At 43.3% G+C, this 27970-nt stretch overlaps 1 protein-coding gene across 4 annotated transcripts; it reads left to right on the top strand.

Moving 5' to 3' along the window:
• Window positions 1-5857: 5857 nt before the first annotated feature.
• On the top strand, window positions 5858-27959 carry B3GNT2 (UDP-GlcNAc:betaGal beta-1,3-N-acetylglucosaminyltransferase 2). Of its 4 annotated transcripts, none has more exons than XM_035321446.1 (2): window positions 5858-6028; window positions 25507-27959. In XM_035321446.1, the coding sequence occupies exon 2, from the start codon at window positions 25516-25518 to the stop codon at window positions 26707-26709; it is 1194 nt and encodes a 397-aa protein (XP_035177337.1). In that variant the 5' UTR covers window positions 5858-6028; window positions 25507-25515; the 3' UTR covers window positions 26710-27959. The 4 variants fall into 4 exon arrangements, with proteins under 4 accessions (XP_035177337.1, XP_035177339.1, XP_035177338.1 ...); XM_035321448.1 differs by lacking the exon at window positions 5858-6028 and adding an exon at window positions 6343-6481; XM_035321447.1 differs by lacking the exon at window positions 5858-6028 and adding an exon at window positions 7376-7562.
• The last annotated feature ends 11 nt before the right edge of the window (window positions 27960-27970 follow it).

A 27970-nucleotide genomic window follows, 5' to 3' on the forward strand; every position in this document is an offset into this window, starting at 1 on the left:
TCCCACAGCTGGCGTTTTACTGGTGCTTAAAACTATATCTTCAAAAAAATAAAAACAAAATGGAAGAGGTTCAGCTGAAGCTGGCCCACTACATTTTTTTTTTTCCTAAGTGTAAACTGTTTTCTCACCTTTGAAGAGACTTGGCTGCAGCCTCGGCTGCCTGGCAGATTTCAGTTTTGCAGCTCTTCAGGTCTTGCTGCAAAACCCTGTGGGATGCCTCCGAAGTGAGGCAAGGAGAGGCATGAGGTGTTCACATCTCCAGGACTGAAAAAAAAAAAAGATGTTATGTGCATGGCGGGTGTGTTTTTCTTGTTGCTGTTTGCAAAATAATTATTGTCTGCTTTCTGCTCGTACAGAAGTTGAATTTCAAGTGGTTTCTCCCTCCCATTGCCTGCACTGCTGTGCCTCTGATCTGCAAGGAAAGGGAGGGAAACACTATTGGTTACTGCAGCCCTTGTCTAGAAAAGGCAGGTATGTCCTTCTAGAGCATTCGCTTTAATCCAGCAGCTCAGGGAGTAATTATTCTTGGCAAACGTGAATCAATGAGAGCATGACACAGCTCTGCCCATGGCTTGCAAGTGACAGTACACAATGCAGCAGGGACAAGTTTCTTTCCACCACTGCTATCCTGCCCCAGTTTGCCTGCAAGAGCACGCTGCAATGCTCCAGAAATAAAAATAAAAAAAATAAAATACCATGGTGCTCCAGGAAACACGGATGGATGTGCGGATCCCTTCAACTCGAGTGGTTTTGCCCGAGCTGAATATGCTATCCTCATTGCCCTCATCTCACCGAGGCATGAAAGCAAAGGGAACAGGAGTAAAACAGCACTGCAGGGCTTGCTCTTGCTGTGCTGGTTTGCACGAGAGGCTTGGTAAGGGAAGAGGGGGAAAACTGCAGTGTGAGGAGACCACTGAACAGTTGGGTTTGTGTTGCTGACAAACCGTGCTGGTAAACTTTGCCTGCCCTGGGAGAGGCTTTTTGCTTGGCTGAATTCCAGGCTCAAAGCTTCTGAGTGGGAAAAACAGGCTCGTTCCTGGAAGAGCTGAGATGCTCCAGTTACATGTTGCTCTTGCATTTTTATTTCCTTCTTATCTCCAGCATTTGAAAATCAGGACTGCCCCTGAAGCACATGCATGCAAGGGAGTGATCCTCGGGCTCCTGTTGTTATTTAAATCTTAACTTCTTATCTTGTGTTTTTAACCCTCTTGGTCACAGAGGCACACTGAGGTTTGTCCCACGCTTTCCAGCTGGATTTCTCTAGCCGCTCCACTCAATCCACAGAAATCAGATAGATTCCTGTCATAGGCAGGCTTTGGTCCATCACAGAAAATTAATTCCAGCTGCCTTACAGGAGCACTGGAACAAAGAGAACCGGGTACTTCCAGGAGGGACATTGAAAGTATTTCAGTACACGCCTGCCTGCGGCTAGCAGCGTTTTTGGGTAGTGCACGCTTTGGAGCCAGGGCAGTGGTGCTAACAGACGTCATTAATGTTACGGGGTCTGGGACAACACATCCATAACAGGAATAACTGTGGGAAGGACTAGTAAGTGTTTCTGATGAAACGGGTCCTGGGAGGAGGCACGGACCATGTTCACAAGAGCGGCTGCAAGCAGGTACCTCGAGGGAGCAGCTCGAGGGCCCCAGCCCCACATCGAAGCCGCTGCAGTCGTGCTCGCTTGCAGCTTGGCTGCATCTGATGTTTCGCACTCTTAATTTGCTGCTGCAAAACAGGAAAAGCAAGATACCCTTGAAGATTTTATAACCTGGGACTCGTTCCTACTTCTCTTTTGCTCCTGGCAATGTACCAATTATTAATTAACAACCAAATACTAGAGAAAAGCCGATGTACATAGCTCAGATATAAAGACAGTAGCACTGCAAGGTAACTTTTTACTACAGTGCACCCAACTGGTCTCACTGCAATGAATAAATAGCCTGGAAAAAACAAAACAAAACAAAACAAAACCAGAAATGATTTTGAACTTGATCAAAAACGAGAGTTTAATCCTTTTAAAAACCTCTTATTTTATGGTTGTTGTATATCTCAGACTTCCCGTGGAAAAACTCAGGCAGTAAGGATTCATGTCACCAAGTGACCCACCACCAGTGCTCTGGACGTACAGCTTCACTGTAGCCACCCCGTGAGAACAGTTTGATGCTCTGTGATTCCCCACATCTAATAATTTGCATTGTGATGGTGTGTGAAGGTGATATTTTTGATATGTAGGCAAAAAGCTATGCCAGTTTCAGACAGAGGTGTGTGCATGCCTCTGACAACATCTGCAATCAAAAGCATTTGCTCTCTTTCTGAGAAACAAAACACAGCAATTTACTATTGTGCTTGTCAGAAACTTCAATTTTACAGACCTAAAACATGAAAATTCTGCTTCCTTTCTCACGAAGCAAACCTCAGAACAATTTTAATATCATTTTTTTTTTCAGGGCCTCCTTATTTTCATCCAGGCACAACCAGCCTTCCAGGAGAGATTGTGCTGGGACTGTGTTCACGTCGTGCTCCATCCTACCGTGCATGCTGGAGGTGGCCCAGGGACCGTGCTCCCCGACAGTTACACTGGCAGGTGTCATTAGTATCCACTCCATCACCAGTGCTTTAAAAAGTGTATTTTATAAGGTTACTCATCTCTCTGCCACTCCGCTACCTGTCTCAACAACTGGATATAAAATCTTCTCCCCCAGCAGGCCCTGCCAAGCTGCCTACGGTTCGTTTAATGCAACAACAACAGCAAGCCTGGGAACAGTGTGTCTAGGTGCTGTTGGGAACTGGTTCCCATTAATTCATGTCTGAGGTTGTATCAGGTCATGACACAGGATGGCAGGGCATCAGGTGGATTTGTGTCTTCTGACGGCACTGTCAGTTAGCTTGTGCTAGCCACAGTGCTCGTCTCGCCCTACACTCCAGTGGGGTGAGGGACATATGGGGACGTGTCCTGGCCCCAGCAAGAGCACTTGGGGCAGGGGGGTGAAGCCTGAAGGGAGGATGTAGGGGAGAATTGCTCAGGGGGATTGTTTTGTGATAACAAGACTTCATTAAACCTGACGACTGACAGAGGAGATTTGGGTTGAAGCCCTGCAGCCCGGCATTGCACTCACTCTTACTCCTGGTGGAACTGGTTAATTGCCAGTGCCAGGTAAGAAACCTCCCCAGATTTAACGCTTGGCCTTGCATGATGTGCAGATACAGGGAAGGTCACACTGCCTACGCTCAGGGGAGTGGGGCTCAAGCTCCTGCCTTACTCACCACCAAAGTTTTTAGGGTACAGCTGCCCCAAGCACAGCAGAGATATGGCACTTAGGCAGTGGTTTGACAATGCGCTTTGCTTGGTGGTGATGTGAATTGGATCAGGGAATGTGTTTGGATTAAAACACCCTTCCTCCTTCCTCCTTAAGGTTTCACAACGCAGCCCCATGACCAGTCGAGTCGGCGCGATTGCAGAGGAGCAGGCACAGCTGTGGGTGTGGGACCAGGAGGAGGGAGAAGTGTCTTTCCCCCACACAGCAGACTATCCATTACACCATGGTCCAAAGTCCATGCAGCTTTATTTTTATTTTTATTTTTTTCCAGGCTTCTTAGCACCCAGTGTTAGGCAGAACACTTCTATTTCACTTTTGTTTTCACTTTTTACTTTTTTTTTTTTTTTTTAAATTTAAGTATAGTGTTATGAAATCTCCTTTGCAGTAGAGCCTATCTACTGGCAGCCAGATATGTAATTCTCCTTTCAAGCCTTGTATTAGTTAATAGACAAAAATACTTGCCAGTTTAGGGTAATTTATCCCTCTTCTGTAATCTTTCTACTTGCCAGTTTAGGGTAATTTATCCCTCTTCTGTAATCTTTCTACTTTGATAGTAAGGACAACTTCGGTGAAACGTGAAGTACATAGATAACTATTTGAAGAGGAATGAAATATGCATTGTCCCTCTGAATGTGTCATGGATGGGAATGGTCCTTTCTTACTCCTGAATAAGATTTTGGAGTAGCCTTAGGACTGCTTCAGGAAACTTGCTGCAGGTCTTCTATGGCCTCCAATGCTTAATGACAGGGAGTATGAGGCGCTGGGATGTGCTGTGGATACTTGTGTTGCTCATCAAACCAGTTGTGTCTATGGCTGCGCACATCAGCTACCCAGTTTTGGTGAAAAAGAGCGCTGTAAAATGGAAGAGCATAAATGTGTAATTTTGTGGCGATTCCTGCTTTGCAATGAAGGCATTTTTTAAATGACTGTGCGAAGCGACATTGCTTTGGTTGGATCTCTCCTTCAACTGGTTTGACAATGCAGGTGCTTAACAGAGAAACAAAAATGGCATGTGTTCATTTTCTTCCTATATAGGACAAAAAGATATGAGAATCACAGTCCTAGGGAACTGTAAGTCAGTCTGCTAGTTGCTGTTGATCTCGTCATGACAAGACTAAGACTGTGCTCCTTGTAACAGCGTATATGTTTTATTTCAGTGATTTATCTCAGAGATTTCCCTAGTTTGTTTAAATAGGGCTGCTCGGCTAGGATTTGTAGTCTCATCAACTTTGCAAGTAAGCAAGCAACAATGACAAAAAGAGGTTTACTAACGAGTGAGTCATGCATGATTATTATCAGCTCTACAGGGCAAATTTCCAAAATTTGAAACTCTCAGAAACTTCCTTACTAAGGGAAGCACTGATAGCCTAAACTGGTCCCTTTCTTCTCCCAGCTGAAATCTGACAGATGCTTTGTGGACCATCACCTAGAACTGAGCCAACTGCCTTCTTGTTTTAAAAAAGGAGAAACCTATTGAAAAATGTGGTGTGTGACAGCACTTTCCAGCATGGCTGGGTGATGGTGGTGGTGGGGAGTGTTGTTTTTTGCTCGATGCTGTGTGGAAAAAAGAAGGAAGGAAGAAATACTGTCACGACGACGTTTTGTAGCCATAATCAGCAGCCCTTGAGCATAGGGGCGGCCACTCAGAGAAATTCTTCAGTCAGTATCTACCTCAGAAAACCTGTTTTTATTGCTGTGTGAAGGAGGGAAGGAGGTGAAACCTGCCTTTGTGAGGCAGAAACGTGTTCACCTCCCTGCACCTCAAAATGGCGCCTGAGGTGGGCACCGAGCTGCGCGGGGAGAGCCGGTGACGTCTCCTTCCTGGGCTAACAGTGCTGATGTCTTGGTGGTCTGGGAGCATCCGGGGACATTGATTTTCCCATCTCATTTCTTTATTATTATAATTATTAACATTATAAAGGGGGTGAGGCGTCGAGGGGGATCATGGCGTATGGGGAGGGGCGAACATGGCAGGCAGGCGCCATGGTGGCAGGACTGGGCAGCTGTGCTGGGCTCCGTGATGGCTGGCGAAGGGATGGGTCGTCCGTGAGGATGCCGAGACTCCTGCAAGCCGAGGGGCGGTAGGGGAGAGTGGGAGAGCGGTGGCGGGGAGGCTGAGCCCTGCTGGGAAAGGACCCAACGAGGGGACGCTGCCAGCCCTCCTCCCCACCACCCGCCCGCACACCAACGGCGGGCGCTGAGCTCCGCCAACCACAAAAACAACCGGGGAGGGCGGGGGGAGGGGGGAGGAGAGGAGTGGGCTCAGCGGCCCCCTCCCCACGTGCCCCACCCGGCCCCACGGCTCGCCCACCCCAGCCAATCCGCTGCGGCGCCGGCCGGCCGGGGGCGGGGCTTGAGCAGAGGAGGGGCGGTCCCTTTGGCACACGGCCACGCCCCTCGGCGCGTGAGGGGGCTCGCGCGGCGGCGGTTGGGGCTGTTGGTGCGCGGCGCGCGCTGCGGGCGGGAACGCGGGTGCGCGCGCGGCTCTACCTCAGAGCTCCAAGCGCCCCCCCCCCTCTTAAAATTCGCTGTTCGGGGCTGTTTTTTTTTTCTTTTCTTTTTTTTTCCTTTTTTTCCCCTCGTTTTCTCCCGTTCCCGGCCCCTTTCGAGCCGGCGGCGGGAGCCCAGCCTGCGGGGGAGCCGGGGGAAGCAATGGTGGAGGTGGCGGCAGGCGCAGCCCCGGCGGAGCCCCGCGGCAGCAGCCTGGCGAGGTGGGTGCGGGAGCGGCCGCGGGGGGGCTGCTGAGGGAGGCTCTTAAAGAAATTAAAAATATTTGTATATATTTATTTCGCGTTCACCTCCCCGCCCCCGTGCTTGTGTGGAGGCTGACGACGTATGGGGGGGGCGGATGCAGCCGTGTGTATTTAGTTTTTTTTTTTTTTTTTTTTTTTTTTTACCCTTTTTTTATTTTCTGTGGGAGGTGACAGGCGCTGAGGGTGGGGTTAAAGCACGCGGCCACGAAGCCTCCTTCTCCCCCGGCGCACATGTTGCAGCAGCCCGGCGAGGAGGCGGCCGGCCGCGCAGCCTCCTGGCATGGGTGAGGTCGGGCCAGCGCAGCGGGCTTCAGTCACCGTACGTGCGGCGTCGCTTTGCCTTTTTCCCTTTATTTCGATGTAGGGGAGGAGATGCTGAAGGCCAGAGCTCTCGCAGCGCGAAAACCTGAGGTGAAAAAAGCCGGGGCGTTGAGTTACCGCAGTGCCGGCTGCTGCTGCAGTCCCTCCCGGGCTGGAGGAGAGGACGCGGGGCCACGGCAGCTCCCCTCGGGTTTCCTCGGGGGTAGGGGGTGCCTCGCCAGCAGGCTGTGCCCTGGGAGGTTAATCATTAAGCTTCATTTTGGCCGCAGCCCCGGTGCTGAGGAGGTGGCGGATTTCGAAGTGCTAACGTTTGGGCTTGGGTGAACCTGTCTGGATAGGGGAAGGAGGGTAAATGTCTGGTTTTAGCTAGAGTTGGCTGGAAAAGTGTATGTTGCTTTATGTGATGATGCTTTTCAGTCCTTTAAAACTTACTGAGACATACTGTACCCTGTCAGGAGGGGACTTCAGGTTACTCACTGCGATTGTGGCCAAACTGCAGCTCACAATTCATTAGTCATCCTGCAAAAATTTGTGGTGAAAGTTACTTGAGTAACCCTTTAGTCTGACCTCCCAAAATGCTCTCTGCTGTCGGAGTTGATTATTAAACAGTCCTGTTTAGTTTAACTATGCAAATCAAGAGCTTACTTGATTCAACTGTTTTTTCCTGTTATTTTTTTTTAACTTTGGGCACAGAAGAGTTTAGTCACGATGTGGAAGGATGCGTGCATAAAATTGCGTGCTAAGTATATAGTCTGGAAGTTTTTGAGGGAGCATGATTATAGTGTCCTCCTTTGAGGAAATCTCTGGTTAATTATTCCTCCCATCTTAGCGAGGGACAGGCTCGTTTTTACTTCTCTCTTGAAGTTGCTTAAAACAGTTTCTTGTTCCCGCAGTTCTGCTTTTACGTCAGGTTGGATGCTGTCACGGAGGGGTGTGTGCGGGTGGGGTGGGGCGGGGGGAGATGACATGCAGGTGCGTGGTGCCCTCGGTTGCTGTTTTGTTGAGGTGACAAACCCAGGGGCTGGCTGGTGGGACCAGCCACCTCGTCACCTCAGTGACCCAGCCTAACGCCTGTTGAAACCACCGGAGGAGCTGAATTAGCACGGAATTATTGCCGGGTGCACAGAAGGAACGAAACAGAGCATCAGCTTTTCCAGTTCAGCTTTTCCAGGTATCATTTTCAGTTGTTTTTCTGGGGGCAGTACACCACTTGAAAAGAGAATGGACTCTTTGTCAAGTAACAAAATATCTACATTTTAACTCATTCCCTCTATATTTTTTAATACTTAAAAATATAACAGCATTGATTGGAATCAAAATCTCTTTAAGGAAACCCAGATTTAGCTGCTCTCTCAGAACGTGTGCTTTTCTCCCTGCAATGTTACAATGCTGTCCTTCAGATGGAAGGAGGCAACAAATGCTGCATAAAGCGATCAATAATTAGATCTTGTCTTGAGTAATTTTGCCATGTGAAAACTGGTTTTGCTTGGATTTGTGTTTGTTTCTGGTCCCCATGTACTATAAATAGAAGAAGAAAATGGAGGAAAATGAGGTACAGCCGCAAGGTAACACTGCGGAAGGAACTTGTTTTGAAGGTCATGCATTTGGTGACTGGTAGTGCTAGCTAACCCTCTTGTGCCCCATCTAGTAGTAGGTACAGCTCACCAGTCTCCCTAGACATTGTTCCTAATGGACTGGATGTCACTGGTAATCAAAAATGTGGTTATTATTACCTGCAGGCTCCTCCTAATTTTTTTTAAACGCTTTGAGGTAATGAAGGTGCTGCTGAGGGAGTCAGTGCATTGGTATCAAAGGCTTTGAAAAATGAGAAGCGGATAAGGTGTTTTTGTGTTCCATGCTGACAAATAGATGTCATTCTTTGCATGAGTAAGTTACACTGTGCATGGGGGGAAAACGGCTGGATTGGAGCGTGATTTAAAGGCTCCTCCACTGTGACTGCCAAGGCCTAGATCCTCAATAATTATAATTTTACTGCCACCTGGTGCAGCTGGTTTTGTAGTGGGGCTCACTGCCATGCTTCTGGGGTTTGGTGGAAAGTGCCCGAGCACTGTTGAAGTGCATCAAGGAATGACATTCCGGGTCAGTATTTCACTGGATTTGGCTATGCCTTCTGCTGTAAAGATCACATTTGTTTCTTATCTCTCTTTTTTTTTTTTTTTTTTTTTTTCAGATGAAGTGTTTGTGCTCCTAATGGTAGAGCTTGGTAGGCTTCTTCTAGGTTTGTCATACACTTAAAGCTTCTTGAAGTGTATACTTCTAAAACTTGCCAAGAATAGGCCAAAAAAAAATCCCCCAAAATCAGGAATATGTTCATTGTGGCAACAAGGGTTTAATAATCTGTTTTATTTAGTTTTATCAGTGTATCTGTGTAGCAAGCACAGAGTATGGGGAGGGGGGAAAAAGTATGTGAATAAAATAATGAGTTTTTTAACAAGTTCTGTTTTCGTGTTTCTGGAAGGCTGCTAGAGTTGATCAGCTTCCAAAAGCTTGAAACTGTTTCTCTTCTATGTTGTTGGTTGAGGATCTTTTCCTGGTATGTATATTTATCATATGATAAATATACATGTATATTTATCATATTTCTGTATATTTCTGTATATTTATCATATTTCTCTTGCTATATAGTAGAAGTGCGTAACTAATTTTGAAGCAAGTAGATATCCAGGTGCTTTTCAGATAACAATTTTAACATTTTTTTCAAGTATACCTGATTTTAATCCTGGTTGTTTGTGAAATAACACTTTTAACTGAAATGTTAACAGTTAATTTAGGAAGAAGGTGTGGTCATTATGGTTCTGAGCATGAGAGAGCACGGGATTAGTATTTGATGTTTCTACTGTCGTAGGCTATATTCAGACAAGCGCTTCACACAGAAGAATTTGTTGCTGTGAGTGCAGTTAACAAAAATTAGTAATTTAATCTGCCTGTTATGCAACGGTGTGACCTCGCAAGTGTATCTTTAGATGGTTTTTATCGGTCTGCTGCTACTTTACAGTTGTGTTGTGCAATTCCTCTGTGCTTAAAAACAGCAAAAATAACCAAGAAAAGATGAAGTTGAAATAGTAAAACACAGGCTCTTCCCATTACTTTACTACAAAGCGAGCATGTTGCTAAGTGAAAGATGAAGAACAGATATCTTGGATCTGGTCAGATAGCAGCACGGTTTTCTTCTTTTTACACAGGAAGAACTGACAGGCACGTTGAGCTTGATCCTGCATTTCTCTTCTTTTTCACTGATTTCCCTGGACATTTTTGGAAGTAAAAGCTGAGTATACAGTCCTCAGCAACTCTGCAGATCATGTAAAACAGAAGGAAAAGACTGGACCATTAAAGTGTCTTGCGATGAACTGCTCAAGAGAGTCACTGAATTGGTGTTTCAGGAGAAGCAATTAGCATTTAAGTAAGGAAACAAATCCCAGTGTGTGATGGGTGTGGTGCTGAGATTTTTAAAGGGAGAATTGATGAACTGTTTTCATCAGCAGTTGGTTAAGAAAGTTTTGTTGTTTCAGATACAATAGCAAGTGCTGAAAAACATAAACTTTGAGCTAGTTTTGTTTCTTTGTAAATAACTTCTGAAATTTAACAGCTGCTTCATGTTAAGCTCACAGAAGAGTTACTCGGCGAGCGGATTGACAAATGGCACAAATCACAAGCCAGCTATCTACATCAAATGAGCAAGAAATCTGCATATTTTTTTTTTTGGCGGATGACTCACTTCAATCTATTTCCATAAAAGATGAACTGTCATTGGTGGTGAAGCACTGGAGGATGTGCAGGTTTGTAGGAAACGTGCACGAGCAGCATGGTATCGAAAGCTATGTGCCCCGCCAAGGCTTCCTGGCCCAGGCTGCCACTCAGCCTGCGCCGGGTTTCCTGCTGATCGCATCCTTCTCCAGCTGCTCTTGGCCAGCTCGGTGGCCTCGCAGCCGCAGGGAGAATGAGCTTTCCCCTTCTGGGGGAGGAAAGCCGTGAGACCGGCCTGGCCATGGGTGGAGGTTAGGCCTCTGAGACAGCCAATGGGTTTTGGGAGGCATAGCGGCAGCAAGAGCAGCGCTTCTGTTGTCATGCGGGCGTAGCTGTTTGTGCAGCTGTGTGGTGAACTGAATTGAGGAACCGGTGGGGTTGAGAAATAACCTTTCTGTTTGCTTGTCTTCGGGGTTATGCGTAATGTAATACAGAGAGCTATGCAAATCTGGGAAAGGCTGGGATTTCTTGATTTGGTTTAAGGAGCATAGCTTGCTGAATGTCAGCTTGTCCCACAGATTTAGTGCTGTTTCACCTTACTTGGGTAACAATTTTTTTAAGCATACGTATAAATACTAGAGTGGTTGTGGAAGGCTGTCCTTGGGATGAAGAACACTACTGCCAACTGTTGATTGTCTTTTGAGTAAAAATAAGACATACAAAACACCTTGAAGCTGATTACTCAAACCGCTCTCAACTGCAGTGGACAGTTTTGTATTGGTATGCAGGCACCAGGTACAGAAGAAATTCCTGCGTGGATTTAGAAGTCTATAATCAGGTTAGGTGCTTACCTGCTACTGGTATCAGTGGAAATGAAAGAACAGGAGTTAATTGTTTAACCTGCTTAAAGGTCTTTTTGCAAAAGCCTTGAGGTATTGTATGCATCCTTAGCTGCCTAAAGGTGTGGGAAAGTTTTGTTTTCTTTTCCTTAAACTTGATATGTTAGAATGAGTTTAATATTTCTCCTTTTACAAGTCTGAAGGAGGAAAACTTCCACACTTCACAACTCCACTGTTGTTGTTTTTCGGCGTTGAATGAATCAGAAAGATTAAAACCTTTTTCTGTATTTTTGGTATTTACACTTTAATCCTAAACCAAAGAAAGGCAAAGAAAAAAAACCTTCCATGTATTTGCATTCTTTAACGTTAATTTAGTTCAGTCCTGCAAATTGAGAGGCAGATCCAGAAATTCTGACCGTTATATTTGCATTATGAATTTGGTTTGAATTGACACTGGATTAAGTAACTGCATAGCGTTTGCATCAGCTGGGGTTTGTGATCTGAGGTGCCTGGGAAGCTTATCGTCACTGCTGCGTGCCCCCTCACACAGCTGCTGGCCGCAAGCGCAGCAACTCGTGAAAAGTGAATTGAAACCAGTGTCTCTTAACCAGAAGTGGAATGGTCTGGGTGCAGTAGCTGAATGTGACATAGCCGTTCATAGCTTTCTTGCTTATTAGTGTGGTTTATGTCTGGTGGTCTAACATGGGCAAGAAGATAAAGTTGGAGTAAGGTTTCTGATGACATGAAATACAGTGCTTAAGGGATGGGTTTGTTAGTTGATTAAATAGCGAACACTGTCTAAGCAGACGCAAAGGTTGTTGGAATACGGTTAAGGCAGTATTAATTACTGTTTGTAAGATAAAGCTGGCCGAGATTCTGAGGAGATGAATTGGCTTGTTTGTGGATATTATGGTTATTTGCCTCTTCAATGGGTAGACAAAATACATTTTTTTTTTTTTTTATTTTTTTTACTAATACAGCATAAAAATATGAAGTAAGACAGCCAGTCCAGCAGAATTTCTTTGTAATTATTCACTGAAAGCAACACGCAGGTTTGCAGTGCGTTACCCCGTTGTTCTCTCGTACCAGGACCAGCACCAGCACCAATCCCTGTGCTGACTGTGGGAGGAAGATGGCTTGTTATAATACCCTTCCATAGCTATCCAGTCGTTATGGGAAGATGCCACTCAAGTTGAATTAACCCCCCTAACAGGTACCAGACCATGGCACAAGTAGTGGTGGCTGTGCTAGCTGAGGAGTGAACCAACTGATGGTGTTAGGAGAAGTGCCAGAGACTCAAGCCCCATCAGGCCCTGGTGTGGTTGAGGCAGCCCAAAGGCTGGTGGCTTCTGGTGGGCCAGGGCTGGTATTTGCCTGGCTGGTGAAGGTGGCCGCAGGATCAGCAGGAGCAGACTGCAGCAGCAATGTGCTGTTCCCTGAGAGCTTACACAGTTAAAAAATGGGATTGGCTGTGGGCTGGGAGGGTCTTCCCTCTTCTGCACTATTCCTGCATATGGCACAGTGGTAAGTGGGTCTGGCTGGTGACAGGAGCCAGCTGAAAAGCAATTGCTGCTTTATTGCTAGGTTCTTTGTTGGTCTCTTCAGCTCCTGGAGCTGGCTTACCCCAGACAGATCCATGCAAAGGTGGGATGGGACTGTGCAGTTTATAGTGGAAGGAGTAAATAACAGGAATATGTCAGCCTTGGTTGATGCTGCTTTAAACTGCTGTGGAACTATACCCCACTTGAAATTGAAGTGATAAATGATCATTTTCTTCTGAGAAATACTTCTGTTGCCATTCAGTGTAACCTCTTCTCTGGATTCTGTAAGATTTACTGTTCATCCAAGATGAAAATACTCAAAGGTATTTTAAAAACTGAAGTTCATAAATCAGAAGCAGACAGCTCTAGGTTATTCCTAACAAATGTCACAATGGCATAACTCTAAAGCTTGAACTGATCTTAGAACGGCATGTGATTTTTGTGTACTGGCCTGGGAAAAACAGGTCGCTCTCCCTGCTGTGGGCCCTCAAATACTGAGGTATTAAGCTTGAATATTTCTATAGCAAGTTGAGACCTTCCCCAAGGCTGTCAGTGTGAAATGTCAATTAATTAAAAAAACGTTTTTACTACTGAACAGCAACTCCCTCCCCCATTTTTTATCATTGTATTTTGATACATGGTTAATAAAATGTGCACAGATATTTAGTGTGGCTGTGCATGCTAGTACAGAATGGTAATACTGGCATGATACACCAGTGCACTAATGTACAGAGGCACAGCCGTAGGTTAAATGGCCTTATGTAGCTGTGGTGTACCTGTGGAGTTGTACTGCTTTTTTTAATTCCCATTGTATGCCTAAACTAATAATTTATACCAATAGAAAAAGTGGAATATAAGCTAAGCCCGAGTCTGAGTTTATAGAAAACTGTAAATATGAACAGAAGGCTTTTCTTGCATGTGCCTTCATCCCCTACAGGGACATTTGAATCAATTCAAGTATGAATTGATCATTCAGCTGATTCAAGGAAATAATTGTATTAAATGCAGTTTTAACTTGAACTGAATTCAACAGGTACATAAACTTTAAACTAAATCCAGACTTTTTTTTTTTAAGAGATGCCTGTAATATAATCAAATATTGACTCATTTGGGCTTCTCTGAGTGGTTTACTGGTAACAGACTTCCTAATTTAAAAAGCAGTAAGAAATGGATCCCTTCACAGGTAAACATATTGTGACTGTTGGTTTGGTACAGGGTTGGATGTGTTCAGAGTGAGGTAGTGGAGATCTTGTGGTATCTCCCCTGTAAGGATTCTGTCAGACAGAAATTTCACAGAAATTGTTCTTAAAGAAATTTTAAATATTTTCGTTGTAGTCCTGAATTACCTTACAAAGAAAGCTTGATCCAGACTTCTTGGATGTTGCTGCAATGCTTCTAAGCAGGCATATGAAGTTAATAAAACTCTTGTTTCATAGGTGCTGTTTGAGCAGTGTACGTTAAAGCTGACCACCCTGTCCTGCTTGTGGTGCTAGAGAGAAGGAAGCAGCTGGAGCTACTCAGAACGGTGACAGAAAACATGCTTATACTTAGTCCTTCAGACTTTGAGGTTTTGATAACAGGACTTCCTCTTTAGCAGTGATGAAAAGACTGTTCAGTCTTTTTACCGCAATCGGAAGCTGACACCAGTAGTCTTGGGATAGCAGTTGAGTCGGATGGTAGAGAATTTTGGATTCTCATTACACTTTTACAAATTGTAATGTAGTAGGGATTTCCCCACCTTTTGGTAGCAACTTCTGACAAGTTAACTTCCTGAGTTTTGTCTTAGAATAACAGCTTTGAGCAAAGTCTTTAAATGCCGTGTTATCTGATGATGGCTTCGAGAAGTGAGATCTGGCAGAGAAGAAACCTGCTGAATTTAGGAAGTGGTAGTCTGAGACACGTCAATGTTGGTAGTGCTCTCAGATCCCCTGAGGTAGCTGCAGGGTCTGTCTGCACTGCCGCTGGAGGAATTGGATTCGACGACAACCTGATTCCAGTGACAGAGTGTATGCTGGCACTCTTATCTCATGCAGACTGAGTCTTCGCTTGGGTGGTTTGTTGTCTGGGTGAGACCTGATGATGGAACGTGGTCCCGTCTGGCTTGCAGGGTAGAGGTGCTTTGTTGGGACATGCTCTCCCTACTTGCTTGTGGTTGTGACTTGGATGTGGTTTGAGGGGCTGCAAGTGGAGTCTTGCATTGTTCTTTCCTTTCCAAACAGTAGCTCATGGGGCACAGGATGTCTGTATCATCCTCGTGCCTTCCTTCTCTCGTCACTGCATTCTTTTTTTTTTTTTTTTTTTTTTTTTGCAAGTAGCTGCATGGAATACTTGAAATGAACAAAATGGCAAGGCTAACATAATAAAGCCATTTTCTGTGTATGTACATGGTGCTAGATCATAGGCACTATCAGCCTGTGTGGAGAAAAACTTTCGTCTAATCTGTAGTTCAAATTATATGGTCTATTCTGTAAGCAAGCTGAGGGTCACAAAACTGGGCTGTGATTAACAATTCTAGATGGTATTTAGAGAAAATGCCATGTGTTTTATGTACTGGCGCTTTTAAAATTCTATAAAACAACCTTAAAGTTAGATTCTCTTGCATTTATCTGCATGTTGTATAATAACCTTCATATGTTTTATAAAATAAATTATGAAGTAGCAAATATAACAGTGGTGTTAATTTCCACTTTACGTACTGTTTGAGGCTATTCCTTTATTGCTGCATTTGATCCACCGCAGGAAATGTAATACAAGACATAATGCAGAGAGGCTTCTTGGAATGTCACCTTCATAATCCAGTAGCTGCTGTAAGATCGAAGGGGAAGGTAGCTGTTCAGATACGGAATATGGCCTTAGTGCCCAATAAAGTCAGTCAGAGCTCAGAAAGATATTTCCGTTTTGCTGTAGTTTTTCCTTGGCTGGTGGCAAAAGTTCAGATTGTTGCAAAAAGTATGTGGGCCTAGCTTGGATGACTGTAAAAATGGGCGCTACATTACCATATCCTAAAGGCTTCTTTCCAAGCTTGTGAAATTACTGTTGGACTGAATAGTACATGATCATTAGACCAGCTTGTCTTCCTTAAGTTTATCAACCACTAAAGGAAAAAATAAAAAGCCTATCTGTAGGATACAGGACTAAATGCTTGCCACATGGAGTGAGATCTTTGTGTGGGGAAGTTGCAACAGTTTATTTCTCTTCCCATTTTTTAGCAAGTCAGTTGGAAATGAGGGATTTTCACCCATCTGTTTGCAGACATATGTTTGTTCAGCTTATTTTTAGGAGATAGATCCAAGCTTTTTTCCCCTGTGATTGCAAATGTAACCTGCCAAATGAATTGAGAATGAACAGTGCAGTTATTTCCTGAAGTCTGTAGGTAGCTGCAGCATTGCTGCTGCTGCAGGAGGTTTCTTTGTAATTTGTAGGATATGCTATTTAGAACTTAAAATCTACCTGTGAAGCTAAGAGATTTTACTTAAAAGCAATATCAGCAGAGGAGGGAAAGCGACGAGCTTGGTCCCTATGCCTGGGGTAGCTCTGAAGCTCAAGGTTTGGAGGTATTTTTCTTCTACAAAGGATGAGGGAACTGGAGCTTCAATTCTTCTGAACCAGTTTCAGACTTGAAAAGGTAGCATGCCAGTTAAGTTTGCAGCTGGTAAGATAAACCTGTGGAAGGGCTGGAGAGGGCCCAAGTTTATTATCATAGCTACTGTGAGGTTATTTTGTGAGCTGACTGAGTGCATGGGTGGGGGTTAGCAGGGTGGAAAGCAGTGATTAACAAGGAGGCAGTACTTCTGTGGCAGAGGGTGAGCTGAGCAGGAGAGGAGCACAAAAATGCATGCCTCATTAGAAAACAGGCAATCCTGGCAGTTTCAGATGAATTTTTGTGTTCATGAAGACTATTCCTTGTTTTCATCTGTCCATCTCAGGAAAGAGGGAGGGAGAGTCAGTCTGGGAAGGGAGTTCCCTTGCTAACCTTATCCATGCTGCGACTTTTAAAGCATAGCACAAAGCTGATTAAACTGCCTGTGATTCTGTGCACAGAATGTGTCATTCCCTCACATCGTAGGGTATGGTCTGGGAGTAACCAGTTACTAATATTAAGGCTTCAGGTCCACTTAAACTTCTTACCTGACAGCCAAAATAAATAATAAGTACTGATAACTTGTGGGTGCTAGAAACTGAATTGAGATGATGTAACTTTATGTAGGTCACAACACAATGTCTTTCTTGGAAAGCAAAAATAACAAAATCTGAAGTCTTTGATAAATTCAGAATCACTCTACCTGCCATAAATTAAAAAGCTTCCTAAGTTAATGGGAATGTTCTCAGATGTGTGTGGGAAAGTTATTTTTAAAATTTTGTGGTGGTTTTTCAAGTAATTCTCTTCCCTTATGATGTTTAGCAAGGCTGCCTATAATATCTGGTTTGAGCCTTTACTAAGCACCTTGGGTATGGCTCTAAAAAGAGACTTCACAAATACTTGTGAGCTTCAATTAGTAAATGCTTTCTTTGTTGCCATATCCAAAATGACTTCCCAGAATCGGGAGGAAAAATGACAAGGATACGCAGCAGTGAAAAAGATTGCTAGAAAGAAAAAGACTGGAACTTTTCACCTTGGCAAAAAAGAAACTGAAGGCAGATGAAAGTTTACGTTTGCCACATCAGCTATAGAGCAGATAGGGGGAATAATGGAAAATTTTCTGTATATTATACTTGCACAGAGTTCTCCTTTTGTCTGGTAATTCAAAATCAAGTCATTCCAAGTTCTTGCTATATGAAGAATTGAGGAATTCATTGCCAATAAAGTTCACAAAGGTTGAAAATATAAATGGGTTCAAAGAGCGAGTGGAAAAAGTGAGATTAGCTTCACTAACAGTAATTAAATGTGGTTCGCATGCAGTTCCTGGCCCAAAATGTACTCAAATACCTTACTGCAGCAAACCAGGTGAGTATTACTAGAGAAAAGCCTCACTGTCCTAGTGTGGTGTGTCCTTTTTTTTTTTTTTTTGAGGAAAATGTTGGAACTGTGCTGAAGATAACTAGCGGGGAGCAGAATGGAAGCAGTACATGAAGTATTATCGGCTTTTACTCAGACTATTTACAGTTCTTCATGCCTCGAGCTGTGTTTAGGGAAATTACAAGCACATCCTTCCGTGGCCTTTTTAGCTACTTGGATTGTGAAATTCCATACCCATGTTGTGCTGGTGATGCTTGGTGCTGAAATGTGGGAGGATTGACCTTCTCAAAAAACTAAATAATGTGCTGAAAGACAGTTCAAAGCGTGTTGAAATTGATGAAAGTAACACCAACTGCTCTGAATTTCTTTTCATCTGTAACGTGCTGTTCTGGTAACTTCCTCTGCTGGGTCTATCTGGGATGGAGTTAACTTTCCCTGCAGCAGCCCATCCCAGCCAGACCCAGCACACTTCCCCAAGCTGGAACATTGCTTCAGACTGACTGTGGTGTTGGAAGAACACAGAAAACATGGAGTGTTACTCAGCAGTAGCCCCTGCAACGTGCTTCTCCAGAAGCAGAATACCAGTATCTGTTGAATATGTGCCAGTTCTTAAGATGTTCTTAATTACCATTGTGTAAAAGTGGGCTTGTGTGAAGTTCTGAGAGGAAAAAGTGATACGATTGTGTGTAGTTAGAAAAACAAATAGTGTTCAAGTTCTTAAAGTTGGACAGAGCGCAGACTTCTTGTGTAACAGGTCAGGGATCTTAACCTCTTCTGTATGTTCTCAGGCTGTTATTGGTCACTCTGTGACTGCTTTTGGCTCGCTGAGTAGAACCGAGGTATTAAAGGACAGATGCCTCTCCCAAGTGGGTAGAGAGACTGTGCATAGCTCGTGATGTGTTTAGTTAAATTGAGTGTTTTATTATCTTCAGAGCAGCAGTGTTGCTATTGGGTGTACAGTTGCTAGCAGTATGAGGAGTTACTCTGTGCACACCTACTACAAAGGATATCAGGCTTCAAAATGAAGCCATGTGTTGAGATCTAAGTCTGCATAGCCCCAGTTACAGCTCATCTCTGCAAAGAGCTTTCAGAAAGATGGAGGTTTTTTAGATAATTGAATTTCAGCTTTGTTTTAACAAATTCCATACAGTCTGATCCTGAACCGGTAGAGCAGTAGGTGTAGTGCCTGCAGGTAGCAAGGATTAATCTCTTTTGTCAGCCTCAGTAAGCAAATGGACTTTTAATGCTTGGGTATGGCAGTCAAATAATGCATGCAAGTTACTCAGCCCACTTAGGAAATACAGTGTTACTCCCGTCCTCGGTAGAAAATACAGATATTTACAGGTAAAGGTCATGGCTTCTGTCAGACTCAAAGAAGAAAAAATTAGACGTTTTACCCTGTCTCTGCATGATCTGCTCAAAGACTGGCATACGGCTGCTTGCACCAGGGCACGTAATGTTGCTGATACGATGCTGGCTAGCCTCTCGTTAAAGGGCGGCAAGGATTATGGATCCAGGACCAAGGCTTTAAAGGTGTATTGTCAGTCATCCCTGCCGAAGAGGGGGATCTCTCTGCTCCCTTTCTCTCTTCTACAGTGAAAGGACACCAAGTTGCTCTGATGCTTATCAAACCTTCCTGTGAGCCGTTTCAGTTAGCAAGCACACCTGCTGTTTCCCTCACTTAGTTTTCTGCGGAGTTAGTGATGTGAACTCATCTACGGAGGGGTCTGCTGGAGCTGCTGTGAGGGAGGGGTTGGGCGTGAGCTCTTGGAGACAGGGAGGAGGAGGGTGTCTCCATCCTGAGCCCTCCTTTGGAGGTTTGGTTGTTTCAGCTGTGCCTGGATCCACAGCCTGGGACTACTGCGAGAGGTGAGGGTAGAGACAGGCAGTCAGGTTACGCACATTGGTTTTCTCTTGGGAGTCAACGTGAGCGAGCCTAGGTTTGATTTCATCTAGAAGCTCGTTGCCAATGTAGGAATGCTTGTGCAGTGTGGGAAGGTGTTGACACTCCCGGAGGTAGTCCATATCATGCTGTTCTGGGCTTCCTTTCCTGGGGGAGTTGTTAATTGTCTGTGCTAAAAATTGAAGCTGATTGAAGGTGGTTCTGCTTTGGGTGCTTTGCTGAGCTGCAAACCTGGGTGATACGCTGCTGTCGAGATGGCTCACTGATAGTCACAGCTTACTTCTGTGCCTGCTGAGCGTTCATGTCAAGACTTGAAATCAATAAATGTCACTCATAAGTAAAAGCATCAAGGAAGAATGTTTTAATAGCAGACAAACAGTCTTGGAGTCAAGAAATCAATGTTCAGTATGTCTAGAAAAACTACTATATTTTTTTTAAGTGGAACTCCAACCTTGAAAATGGCTGCTGTCTTATGCTCCCTGGAACTTTTCCTTTCTTATGTAATAAAGAGGAATATTGCTATTTCTTCATCTTGCTGGAAGAGTTTGTGGGTATTCCTGTGCTGTGTCGTGGAGCTGAGTGTAGATCACTGCACAACAACAGACAATGTTGCCTCTTGAAAGCCAGCCAACATCCTTGCATGGTTCAAGGTTGTGCTGTGTGAACCTACCTGCTGACTTGGAGCTGCTTGCAAGCACGGTGTTGTTTTGCATTGTGCCCGGTGATGTGTTTAATGAAACTTAACTGTTTATTTGAAAGAGATGATGGAGCCCACTTGCAATAATAACAGTAATACCTTTTTGAGGGGTTAAAATTTAAGTAGTCACCAGATGACTTTCACATTTCTGTCGGTGCTAAGATGCATGGGAATGCTTTCACTCTTGCAGCTCCCTTCTGAATGCCTGTTCTACTTCCTGGTACAAGTATGCTCTTAATGCTATTGCAAGGGGGAGTTTGGGATGGGTGCTCATTTCTGTACAGAAACTGATGATACAGCCTCTAGAGAGCTACCAAGGAAGCTTCAGCGCACAGCAGTGGGGCATCTTAGTAGGAGGCTGTACTGCTCAGCAACTTAAATATCAGTAATAATCAACAAACAGGGTCAGTATTTTGTGTTTGAACGTGCGGCTCTCCGGTACAAGGATTGCTAATGAGAAACTTGTAATAAAAGAAAGTTCTACTCATTCTGAAAGTGGCGTTCCTGGAGCTGACGTAGGTATCTCAGTTACCAGAGGATTAGCTACTTACATGTTATTTTTAACAGTCAGTGGGTGTTCTGTTGAGTGTATGCAGAATCAACTAAGTTAGGTACACACTTGGTCTGACTTCTGAGGAAAATTTTTTATAGTTGCATTCTTCACTGGTAAAATTGTTACGAGTGGCTGTCAAAATGTTCCCCTTTGCCCCTTGGTTTCATGTGGCCATATCCTTGGTTACAACGGCATTCCCACAGAGCACCTTCCTGTCCTGCCTTGAAGTAGGACAACATCTGGATGTGGAAGCATGTTCTAAGTCTTCAGCATTTCTGTATGGATGGATTATATGGGGTTGCACCCAGGTGTGTGTTAGTTATGTGTCTGCAGATACATGTGTGTGTTAGTTAGGACCAGTTAGTGTACCCTCTGAATCTACTGGGCTTCATTGTCTCTATCCTAGGGATGATTGTTTTGGCAACGCCTGCCTCTTTTCCTCATACCTTTTTTATTTCCTACAGCTAAAGAGGTTTTGGCTTGTTTTTGTGTGTAGCAACGTCTTGCTATCGGGGTTTAAAACTATCTTTGTCACGTGTTTCACGTGCTAACTGCATGAGGTCATTACAGAAAACAGGGTGCTTGGTAGGATCTTAAGTCCAGTGCGAGAAGGTCAAACTGATGAATCACGTGGGGCCATAGTGTGCACTTTGATATACTTGTTTTGACCTTAAGTGTGACTTCCTCCAGACTCCTTTTGTCACGGGGTATAGTGGTGCTGTTTGTCAGAATGCTTGCCTCCAGGAAAGAGTGTCTTGTGTAATTCCTGGGTGTATGGATCGCTGCCTGGTCCCACAGTGGTGCTGCTTTCTTCCCAGGTTCTGCTTTTTCATCCACCTCTTGATCCTAGTGCTCCCCTGTGGCTCCACAAATTTCCTTCCCTTCTCTCAGTACCATAGTTTGACTGCAGGGTAGTAGAGCTGAAGAAGGCAAATCCTCCATCGTCCTCCCTCCCCCCAGTTTATGTAGAATAAATCTCCCGAAATATGGTCTTTGTAGCGGGCCCTTGGTTCATCCTGAGTATGGTTAATGTTAACCCCTTTTTCTTGTCACATGGTTGCTTTCTAAGGGCGGTGAACAAATGGACTTTGTGTGCAGTGGCAGTGACACACAGCTGTGCAGCTGGAAGTTGCATAAGCAGAAGTGTGGGGAGTTGTACAAACTTGAGCTGATTGCTGGAGCTGTCTTCACATCGCTGTAGCTGAGAAGTGGGAAGCAGACATTGAAAACCCGTGAGTCAGATCACCTTTGAAAGTAGGTGTATTTTCACCTTCCTAGCCAAAGCTGGAACAAGGTTTTGCAGGGTTTCTTGTTCCTGAGGTTCTGTGTACTGTGATTTGCTTTACTGTTACATAGTATTTGCTCATTTTACTTTTTATGTTAGTGAGCTATGTGCCAGAGCATTTCCTATTTCTTAAAACAAAAAGCAGCAGGAGTTTTTCAAGTAGTGTTGCTTTGTACTGCTCATCTTGGCTCTTCAATGAGTTCTTACATTAGTTTTGTTGGGTGAATTTAAGTATGAACTGAATCCCTTCTAGTTTGTTTTTGGCTTCCTTAACAGATCTCCCATTCTCATCAGTCAAAGGAAAGGCAGCTGGAAATTTTGTAATACAAATGGTGATAGAAGCTATTACTGGAATAGGAAAATATCCTGTGATCTGTCCAGATGGCTGCTGCTAAGCCCTAGGTTGGAAATGGACGCTGTCCTGTGCTCCACGATGCTCCTTAGCAGGCTGCCCAGAGCACAGAACCTACCCTGTGCTGGTGCTTCAGTTGGCCACTGCAGCGTCAGCAAAGCAGATGAGGAATAGAGAACTGCCTGAGACATGGGCTGAAAAATAAAAAGCACCGACAACAATACTAAAAAATGCCTCTCCCATTATGATGAGGATTGTAATGCTGTCTTTTGTGATAAATCCCATTCCCTTGAAGACAATTTCATATCATATTTCATAATTTCATATGAAATTGTCTAATAGGCATTCCCTTATCACTTACGTCTTGATATCATGATTGAAGCTAATACTAACGGTGAACTTTGAGATTCCATCATTATGCAAATAGCTTTTCTGATTTCTGTTCATTCTATTGCTTCCAGTTTAAGAAGTCTGTCCGACACTGTGAGCAAATGTTTAACACAAGCCCTCTTTGGTGTTGTCTTTTTCCTTTTTTAGAAGAGCACCTTTTTAACAAAGCGCTTTTTGTCCTTTTTTTGTGGATAGCCTTTATTCTTGGATTAGTATTCATAATATGTATATTAATTTAATGCATTGATTAAAAACCTCGTGTAGACAGCTTTTAATTACAGAAGAGAATGCTGTTATGCAAAATTGTTGAGAGATGATCAAGTCTTATATGACTTAAGTCTTTCTTGTATTGATACTGAATGTTACCTATCTTTTCTCAGAAATATTAATCAGCACTATTTGATAACTTACAAAATGAGACTGATGCTGGAAGTGTGCTCATATGTGGGACTGACAGCACAGTGCATTATTTGATGGAGCTACATTATTCTTGCTGGACTGGTGTTTTTTCCGATGAAGCATACAACCAAGTCTAAGTAATGGGAGATTTTTCTGTGTAGGATCCATGTCCCTTTTGCTGCAGGGCTACAAGTGAAAAAAGGAAAATGAAAGAAGATGTTGTAGTTACATAATCTGAATGCTTGCCCCAAAGACTTTGAGATGTGAAGGGTTTTGTTACGTCGCTGAAATAGTCTGTGCATCCAGAAGATGAATTGCAAAAGTGTCGAATGCGTGGAGCTTAGTAGCCGGGGGCTGTGACCAGATCAGCTGCACAGCGCTACATATTCTGGAAAATCAGGCTCTGACTGAGCTCTGAGCTCTATGTGTGTTTGTTATTTCTGGGGGAGCTTCTCACCCTGTTGTCCCTGGAATATAGGGATCACAGGTAAAGTACCATGTCACTTGTTTTTCTAGTGAGGGGTGCTATAGAAACACCTAAGGACAAGGTAAATGAGCACTGATCCACACGCTGAGCTGCATGGAGTGGCACGAAATGCAGGGCAGCTGCTTCTCCAGTACGTGTGTGTATACTGCATGGCAGGAGGAGAAAAATAGTAGATGATGGTCTCTGGTTTTAGTTGAGGCTGCCACTGCTTTCTTACAGTTCAGCTGTTTAGCTTAAATGATGGCACTGACCACAGATGTTTGTGTCTTTGAGGTATGGAAGAAAACTGAACTTTGAAGAACAGGCTTCACAGCTGGCTGAGAGCAGGGCATTAAGGAAAGTAGTTAATGTTAGCCCCCAAGAGCGCATGTAGCATGTAGCATCAATATGCAGATGCTACAGGAGATCAAATGAAGGAAGAATAGGGGTTTTTCTCTGAACAGTTCCTGCTTTCTAGGAGGGTTTTTTTGGTTTTGTTTTACTTTTATTTTTTTAATATTTAAATTCAGTAATACTCTTCCTTTGGATTTAATGACAATTCAGTGGTGAAATGAGAAAAAAGGATTGCTGATGATTTACCTGCTACTGTCTTCCTGAAAGTTCTTTGGCCTGCTGAGGAGTAGAAGACTTAAAACCAGGAGAGACCAAGGGTCACTATAGCCCAGGTCTCTGGTGATGTGGAAATAAGTAAAAGGTGAAGAGAAGTAATCAAGTACACGTAATCAAGTACAGCTTCCTGACTGCTATTGCTCTGCCTTCTGAGCTAACATTTACAACTGGGCTTGTGTTCTTTATTTCATTTTTTTCTGGTCTTGCTGTAATTGTACTTCAGGCAAATGAAAACTGCTTTGACAGAGTTCTGTATGTATCTGAAATGTAGTCTAACTTATTCATTCCGAGTTATTTTCTAGCCTGACATCCAAATTTAGAATGGTTTGTTGAGTTTTTGTGTAGCTTGTACACTGGTTCTGTAGCCCTCTGGGCTGGTAAACAGCTCGATGACTCTTACTGTAGAGGAACACGGTTTTGGTGTTGCTTCATGGTACACCTTTCATTCTGACAGTGTGGAAGAGAGAGGGGTTGATTTGAGTGCTCAGTAAGAAATGGAGATGGATTTCCGTATAGTTTTTGCTACAACAAAGAGCTACAACACTTGCTATTATACCTGGAGTTACATATATCGGAAACCTCTACTTTTCTACAATTATATTAAGTATTATATTAATACTATACTTTTCTACAGTTATGTTAAGTATTAATACTTTTCTACAATTTCTCTTCAGTTGCTTTTTTTTTTTGCTAGAAATAATTGCACTTCATTTTCTGCTGCCATTCATTTTCTTTTCCAGTTGAAGAAAAAATTCAAAATTCATTGTACCTTCTGTCTGCAGAGATGTGAATAGCAGCAATGCAGCCGGTCAGTTTTGTCAGCCACTCTCCCAAGGAACAGCCAAGTGAAATGGCTAGAAACAAACTGTATGCTTCAAAATTCAGCTCTGCCTATTCTGTAGTTGGAAGGAATAAAAATACAAGTATAAAAGCTTGGAGCTTATTTTAAAAATAACTGACCTTATTGTACAGCAATTCATTCTGTACCCTTAAGCTCACCTTGCTTGCAAAAAAAAAAAAGTTTCTCTGCCTGCCTTTGCCAAGCTGAGGGCTCAGATTCTAATGACTGTACAGTCAAAAAATTCAAGGAGACTTAAATGAGGATGAAAATGTGCTTGCTAATCTAGACGCTGTAAAATGCCATGTAAAATTCCGAAGTTAGGAAGTGGAAATTTTACATTATTAGCAGCATTTTGTTGGCCTGTGGAACCCCAAACCCTGACTACCTGCAGGTGTGCTTGTATTAGAGGTAGATAAGGTTTTGCTTTTGTTGTGTATAGGTGACCTCTGTCTTCAGGCTGACATTTCGCTTGTTCTTCGTCTGAAAGTAGCTTGCATTTTTATGAAATGAAGAACTTGATAGGAAGAAAGCTAAAAATCTGTTATTTCTCTTTCCAGATATGAGAAATGAGTGTTGGACGCAGAAGATTAAAGCTGCTGGGAATTCTGATGATGGTAAACATTTTTATCTATGTGATTGTGGAAGTCTCCAAAAGCGGCAGCCAAGAGAAGAATGCAAAAGGCCGTGTTATTATACCACGCAGCAAATTCTGGAGGAAGTACACTCCTCACAAAGCTTATTGGAACAAGCAGCAACAGAAGCTCGAACTGCTGTACAACCCGATTCTGACTTTGCTTTCCAATATGACTGTGGAAGAGAACTTAATTTCTAATGCAAGTGTTCTCAGTTCCTGTGACCCTGACCCGTGGGTGACTTCAGAGGTTAGTGACTTTGCGAACTTGCCAGACAGATTCAAAGACTTCCTGCTCTATTTGAGATGTAGAAATTACTCGTTACTAATGGATCAGCCAAACAAGTGCAAACATAAACCTTTCCTGCTGCTGGCTATTAAGTCACTTATACCACACTTTGATAGAAGGCAAGCAATTAGGGAATCCTGGGGCAAGGAAATAGAATCAGGAGATATAACAGTCAAAAGGGTCTTCCTCCTTGGGCAGACCCCACCAGAGGATAATTTTCCAGACCTTTCAGACATGATAAAATTTGAGAGTGAAACCCACCAAGACATTCTGCTCTGGAACTACAGAGACACTTTCTTCAACTTAACTCTGAAAGAGGTGCTGTTTCTCAAGTGGGTCAGCAGCAGTTGCGCAGATGTCCAGTTTATTTTTAAGGGCGATGACGATGTTTTTGTGAACACCCATCAGATCCTGGATTACTTGAAGAGCTTATCAAAGGACAAAGCCAAAGACTTATTCATAGGTGATGTGATCAAAGATGCTGGACCTCACAGGGAAAAGAAACTGAAGTACTACATCCCAGAAAGCGTTTATGAAGGTTCGTATCCTCCGTATGCAGGAGGCGGTGGGTTTCTGTACTCTGGTGATCTGGCATTAAGACTGAATAATGCGTCCGACCAGGTACTCCTGTATCCTATTGATGACGTTTATACTGGAATGTGCCTTCAGAAGCTTGGGCTGGCTCCAGAAAAACACAAAGGTTTCAAAACATTCGACATTGAAGAGAAATACAGAAATAACATATGTTCCTACACAAACTTAATGTTAGTGCATAGTAGAAAACCTCAAGAAATGATTAAGATTTGGACACGCTTGCAAGATCCACACTTAAATTGCTAAAGTAATGTGCGTAAGTGTCTTGAATACAAATAATTTTCAAAGTTCAGCTTGGTGAACCATTGAAGCTCTGTTTAATAGTTCTTTTCAAATTTTCTCTGGAAATTACTTCCTGTACATTTGAAAGTGACAATAATACTAAAATTGGAGGGGATGGCACCAAGACTTGGTCCTGATTTTCCACTGTCCTGGTGGTCATTATGTCTCAGTATCTATCTAAATTTTAAAAAGGACTTGAAGGATGTGGCTTGCTGTCAGTGATTGGTTACCTGTATTGGAAGCAGTGATTGCATCGTATGGAGCATCTTTCATTAATTGTGATGGTGGAAGACAACTTTTTTTTCCTGGGTAGTGTTTGTGAGGGGCTGTGTGGAAACCACTGTAAATTAACAACTCGCAAATTGGGGGAATGTAGTTTTGCTTTAAGTATGAAACACAAGACTTATTTTTTTTAACTTACAGTTTTCAGTCTTTATGCACCCCAAGCAGTATTTCCTCCTTTTGTGCAAAGTGTGCCTGTGTCTGAAGGATTTACCCTTTTATTAGATGAGGTGTTTTATTGATGTTTTGTATTTTTTTTAACGTGAAAAGAGCGTAATGTGGTTTCAAACACCCCATAAAAGAGCTGAACATATAAGGGAAAGGCAGAACTGATTTTGTTTGGGGCTGGGCAGTAGGCACAATTCTGCTGTTGCCTACCCTGAGCTTTACACGTAAGGTAAAGCTGACTTGTAACTCACGGTATTTATGTGAAAAGCTACGCTGGTCAGTCCTTGTTTTCTGTTTTGGCACTAAAAGTGATCAGGTAGCTGATTTGATAAAAATAACTGAAATTGCACATTGCTTGTGAGAGCACGGTTTGGATCTCCTGTAAAGCAGTAGCGAGTCTAGGATTGTGCGGTTCCTGAGAGGTTTGGATTTTGAAACCAACTTTGAAGTTGCATGATGTCTCATCTAGAGTTAAACATGTTCTCAAAGCTCAGATTTTCTTCTGTATTTCCACATCTTGCTTATAAGAGCTATTCTAAATAGTGATTGCTTCCTTTGTATATGTAGAAGTGCCTGTCTATTTATTGTTCAGATGGAAGACCAAAACATTTTCTTAAATATATTTTGTGTAACATTTTATTTGTATAGTGTTGTCACTCAGATATTTAAATAGAGCATGATATTTTAAACCTGTGAGATGTGTAACATGTTAAATAAAGCTAATTGTTATTTTTGAATTTGAAAAATAAAATGTGATTTAAATATTTCTTGTAAA

Source organism: Oxyura jamaicensis, chromosome 3 (genome assembly GCF_011077185.1).
Source record: "Oxyura jamaicensis isolate SHBP4307 breed ruddy duck chromosome 3, BPBGC_Ojam_1.0, whole genome shotgun sequence".
NCBI classification, from domain to species: domain Eukaryota; kingdom Metazoa; phylum Chordata; class Aves; order Anseriformes; family Anatidae; genus Oxyura; species Oxyura jamaicensis.